General features: G+C 43.9%; 1 protein-coding gene across 1 annotated transcript; it reads left to right on the top strand.

Annotated features, from left to right (window-relative positions):
* The first annotated feature begins 1,142 nt into the window (after positions 1-1,142).
* gas1a (growth arrest-specific 1a) lies at positions 1,143-3,624 on the top strand. Its single transcript, XM_046842454.1, has one exon. The coding sequence runs from the start codon at positions 1,739-1,741 to the stop codon at positions 2,534-2,536; it is 798 nt and encodes a 265-aa protein (XP_046698410.1). The 5' UTR covers positions 1,143-1,738; the 3' UTR covers positions 2,537-3,624.
* Positions 3,625-5,049: the final 1,425 nt, after the last annotated feature.

The raw sequence follows: 5,049 nt of genomic DNA, 5'->3' as shown, positions 1-5,049 counted from the left end.
CTTTCCTGCATGAACACATTTCTTTTTTTTTCCAGTTGGATCTTTTATAGTTAAAATGACCTGAGAGTGCGATATATATATATATATATATATATATATATATATATATATATATATATATATATATATATATATATATATATTTTTTTTTTTTTTTACTTTTCTCATTGAACACCTCATTGATTTAAATTAAATGCAGTACATCTTTTTTTAACATCCTTAACAAAAAAATATTGTGCCTGAGACTGATACCAAACTAATTGTTTTGAAATAACAACTGGCCAACAAATGGGATAAATGCATACCTAGTAAAATATACTTGTATGTATTAGATATTATCATTCTTAACATGTAGTAATTGAATTGTTCTGTAGTGTTTCAAAACTATTATAAATATATACAATTTTAAATAGTAGAGAGTTAAAAAGAAGGAAATAACCATAATAATTAGAATACAAATAATCAGAAAATAAGTAAAAAAGACGAGAGGAAGGGAATGAAGAAGATGAAGAAGAAGAATGAAGAAGAAGAAGGAGCAATGAAACTGTTCCTTACTCTAATGACCACTGGAAAAGTACTGTTTAGGTTTTCTGTGACATCCTTCAACATCCTTTAAATACATTTTTAGGGATCGTATGTACTTGAATGATGAAATAACAGATTTGTAGACAAGTGCAAACTTTTAAACCTTATACATGAAGGCGCCATATTATCAGATGCAGACAGGAAAATGTGCTTTACAGCATTTTTCCACAAAGAAATTCTAAATGTCTCTTGCGAATATGACATCTACATTTTTCCCTCTGATATAATTAGGAGATTTCAGGAAGCCAAAAAGTATGAGTCCTGACACTGAGGACTTATGACCCCAAAAAAATAAAAAATAACTACTAATACACAAAACTAAACTAAATTCTTTAATGCCTATTTCCATGCTTTACTCTGAGATATCCATTCATGAAATGAGACGTGTGGAAGCAAAGTCCTGCTGATTCTACTAATCACTACAATGTGGGTTGGAATAAAAAAAATCGGCGGTAAGGATAATTTATAAACTCTCTCTCTCTCTCTCTCTCTCTCTCTCTCTCTCTTAGCCACGCCTCTCGGTCTCCTCTTTATCTGCCTTTGAGTTCGCCCTCTTGCACGCCCACGGTGACGTCGGCGGTGACTTCAGATCATGCCTTGGCCAATAGGAACCACGAAAACTTCCGTAAGCTTGGAGGTGGATAAATCCGAGAGGCCGTGGTGGAGGATCTGATCCGCGACTTCAGCGCGCTGCACTTCTCTTGTTTGTTTTTGTGCCGTTGTAGTGTTTATTTTCCCCACGCGTACTTAATGAAGGATGAGAAACCCACTTCCCTGAAGGATTTTTTCCCCCTCTTCCTTCTCCAGTGCACGAGTTGTGAGTACTAAAGAAGGCGCTAAACTCGGACGAGGTCAGTTCGGCGGAGAGGAGGAGGAGGAGGAGGAGAGGACTGAGCCAGCGAGTCGGTACTGCTTCCACTGGGACGGACGGCGTTCTGGAGTGCGGACTTTCTAAAGTGTGTGACCATGGACCACGGACGTGTTTTATAGAGTCGAAAATACGCTGAACAAAGATTCACTTCTCAAAACTCCAGGCGGAGTTAAAGTACTTCTCGGGAAGCGCGACATGGTTTGAAAGCCAAAACGGAGCAGCGACTCTGAATCCCCCCTCCCGACATGGACGCATGATTGGACAGCTCTCGCCTTGACGCCAATGGCGAGGATCGCGCGGTCAGCCCGGGTGCCCGGCTCGTCCCCGTGGCCGCTCGCCTGCGCGCTCCTGTTTCTCGGCACTTGCGTGTGCGCGGGCCCGTCGTCCGGTCGCGCGCGAGGCCGTCTCGTGTGCTGGCAGGCGATCATGAACTGTCAGACAGAGCCCGAGTGCCACTACGCGTACGGCCAGTACGTGCGCGCGTGCGAGCCGGTGCTGAACGGCCGGCGCCGCTCGTGCCCGAGCCACTGCATCGCGTCGCTTGTGCAACTTAACCAGACTAAAAGCGGCCCCGCGCTGGAGGACTGCAGCTGCGCGGACGACCATGTGTGCCGCGATACCAAGCGCGCCATCGAGCCGTGCCTGCCCCGGACCAGCAGCATGGGCTGCACGGAGGCGCGGCGGCAGTGTGAACGCGACGGACCGTGCCGCACCGCCATGAGTGACTACCTGCAGCACTGCGGTAAGCTGTTTAGCGGCGCCACGTGCACGAGCGCGTGCCGCGGCGTCATCGCGCATATGCGCCGTCTGCCCAAGGCGCAGCTGCTCGACACGTGCGTGTGCGACGGCGCCGAGCGCACCATTTGCGAATACGTCAAAGTGAGCATGCACACGCTGTGCTTCGGCAGGCCGCCTGTGGTCGATGATGAAGGATCCGGCGGCTATATCGACGAGTACGACGATGATGAGGATGATGGAGAGGACGGGCCGGAAGACAGCCCTATGAGCTCGGGGACGCGCTTGCGGTACTTACGCGCTCTTGTCGTGCTTGCATCCGTCTTGGCATTGTTACGGTTTTGATTAAAATGCCCCACGTGTTGCTCGATCAATGCATTAGACGTTTCCTCACAACACAAGTTTCCTCCTTTCTGAATAATAAGAGGAAGAGCCTTTCTTCATTTCCAAGACCTTATACGGCATTGCATTCACCTTTGATTATCTATGCAAATGCACTGTTCATGAACTAAAATGGACATCAGGAGCTATGACAGTTACACTATTTATTTCTGCGCAAGATACTCTACCTGGATGTGAAAGGACAGCCTTCCCCAAATAAATAAGCTCAGTCTGACACTACTGCCTTAAACAAGACTGCCCACAGAGAAATGCAACTCTGACATGGTCAAGCAACACTTGTTGACAGAAAAGAGCAATATTGTATCTACACCACGAAAACATTTTTTTTTTTTTGTGAAATAGACTTTTTAACAATGCAAAGATTAAAGCCGATAGCTTAGCACTGCCATTATAAAACTGCACAGCAAAATCTCTTAAAGGAAATTAATTCATACCAGCTGGACTTTTATTGACACTGCAGGTGTTGATTCTGCGCAGTGGATGTTAGTTAAACATCAGGGATTTTGCTGCGTAGATATGTGAACTCTTTTATATAAAGTTGTGATCGACTGCGAGGATGAATAACATTTCTATTAGGAATGGGTTTGGAAAGTATTTGCCATGCTGGACTAAATCACAAGGTGATCGAGTGCTAGAGCGTTTGCTCAAACGGACTGAACATAAGCATTTTGGCAGACTACATGTGCATCATAGGATAGGAAGCAATATTTTGTATCATAAGATGTCTATAAAAAAACGAAGCGCGACTCCAGCTTTAAAGGAAAGCCGGTTATTTTTGTTGTACCGGATTTCCATTTAAAATAATAATAAAAAAAGAATGTACAGTGTAAATAGATTTTCAGAGAAATTTTAATTGTGATATCTAAGATGAAATATGAACTAGAAAAATGTCTAAATCCACTGTATGACTGCCTCAGTGATGTACTTTTTATAGAAGGCATAAAAACAAAAGTACAAAAACCAAAAAACGAGTGTGTGTAATCTGTTTTCCGGCTTTATAGTCTAATTAAATGCTGTTCGTTGTTGTTACAGAATTTGCTTCTGTCTTTGACAAACTCCACTAAAGCTACAAACTCAGAAGTGTGTTTGAGGAAAAGATTAAGAATGTTACACACAGACAGAGACAAACACACACACACACACATACAAGCCGCACTGATACTCTTGACTTTGCAAACAAAAGTGTTTGCTTACAGCCTAAAATCTGCCATTTGGATAAAGTTAGAACGTAAGCCTAAAAAGTGAATGGCTTCCCCAGAGGCACGCATGCGGTGACCAGACCAGTATTTGTTTACTTTCCAATCACTCTGTTTGCTTAACAGCCTCCGTCTGCATGCTGTGGCTGTGAACAAAGTTAACCTCTGCCCATCCGAAAGCCAGACAGTAGCATTGCAACATGATACACACTACAAATTGTGTACACACTTAGTATATTTATTCTGCGCATGTTGCAGTGCTACAGCTCTTCTGCTCCATGGCTAATGGTAAGGGTGTGGGGAGTTAGTTGACTTTTGAAGGCCAAGAGTCCTCACTGGGAAAAGCTGTTGATGTGGTTTGCCAAGCTGAGCTCATCGTGTGGTGTAGGTTAATGATGCTTATTTTCAAACTCTTTATCTAGCCATAAGGAGCATGAATGCACTAGAAGTTTCCCAAGTCGCATAACAGAAAAAAAAGGTTGCATGTGTGTCTGATTTAAAATGGTTTGATTAGATTTAGCATCAAAAACATGTCTTTAACAGACTTTAAGATACATATTTTTTTAAGTAGTCTCCATTTGTTTTTGCACATTCGCAAAACAGGAAGAGCGTTTCCAGCCTCAGTACGCTTCACCTTGTTAAAAACACTGGCCTCTTCATTCTGTCCCTCTCATTGCTGCGGTCTTCAAAACAGGGCGATTGCTGCAAAATGGTTTATTAGAGAAGAGACAAGAGACCTTCAGCATGCTCAATGGGGAAGAAGTCGAGTGGCACTTTTGTCATGGTAATCTTAAGCACATAATAGCCGCGTTTGCACAATACGCAGGCGCTTCATTCCTCCGAGGCTTGCTGACACCTCTTCAGAGTTGAGCTGCGGGGTAGCATGTGGGAAAGATCCGCTCACCCCTCACTCCATCCACACACTCCATGTGGGCTCTCGCGCTCAGTTACGACCCCATGTGAAAAAAGGGGGCCCAGCATGCTACATATGAAATAATGAGATCAGGCCTCGGATGGGCGATGGGCCGGAACAACTGGAAGCGAGCAGCTAAGCGAGAGTGGGGTGATGAATACCAAGATGGATTTTTGTGCTATAGTTTTCATTATAGCTCCAGAGTGGCTAAGAACGATGGATGGAAAGGGGGTATGAGGCAACACTCGGTGCTTCATCTCTGAGATATAATTCTAGCCTGTGAGGCGCTGGATAATCTTACCATTCCATAATGCACTCTGGCATGAGAGCTGGACTGTGATCAAATC

Source organism: Silurus meridionalis, chromosome 27, assembly GCF_014805685.1.
Source record: "Silurus meridionalis isolate SWU-2019-XX chromosome 27, ASM1480568v1, whole genome shotgun sequence".
Taxonomy (NCBI): domain Eukaryota; kingdom Metazoa; phylum Chordata; class Actinopteri; order Siluriformes; family Siluridae; genus Silurus; species Silurus meridionalis.
This window is presented reverse-complemented; position numbering and strand designations above follow the sequence as displayed.

What these genes read in the sequence shown, in the direction of transcription:
- gas1a (XM_046842454.1), top strand. Translation starts at nt 1,739, where the DNA reads ATGGCGAGGATCGCGCGGTCAGCCCGGGTGCCCGGCTCGTCCCCGTGG.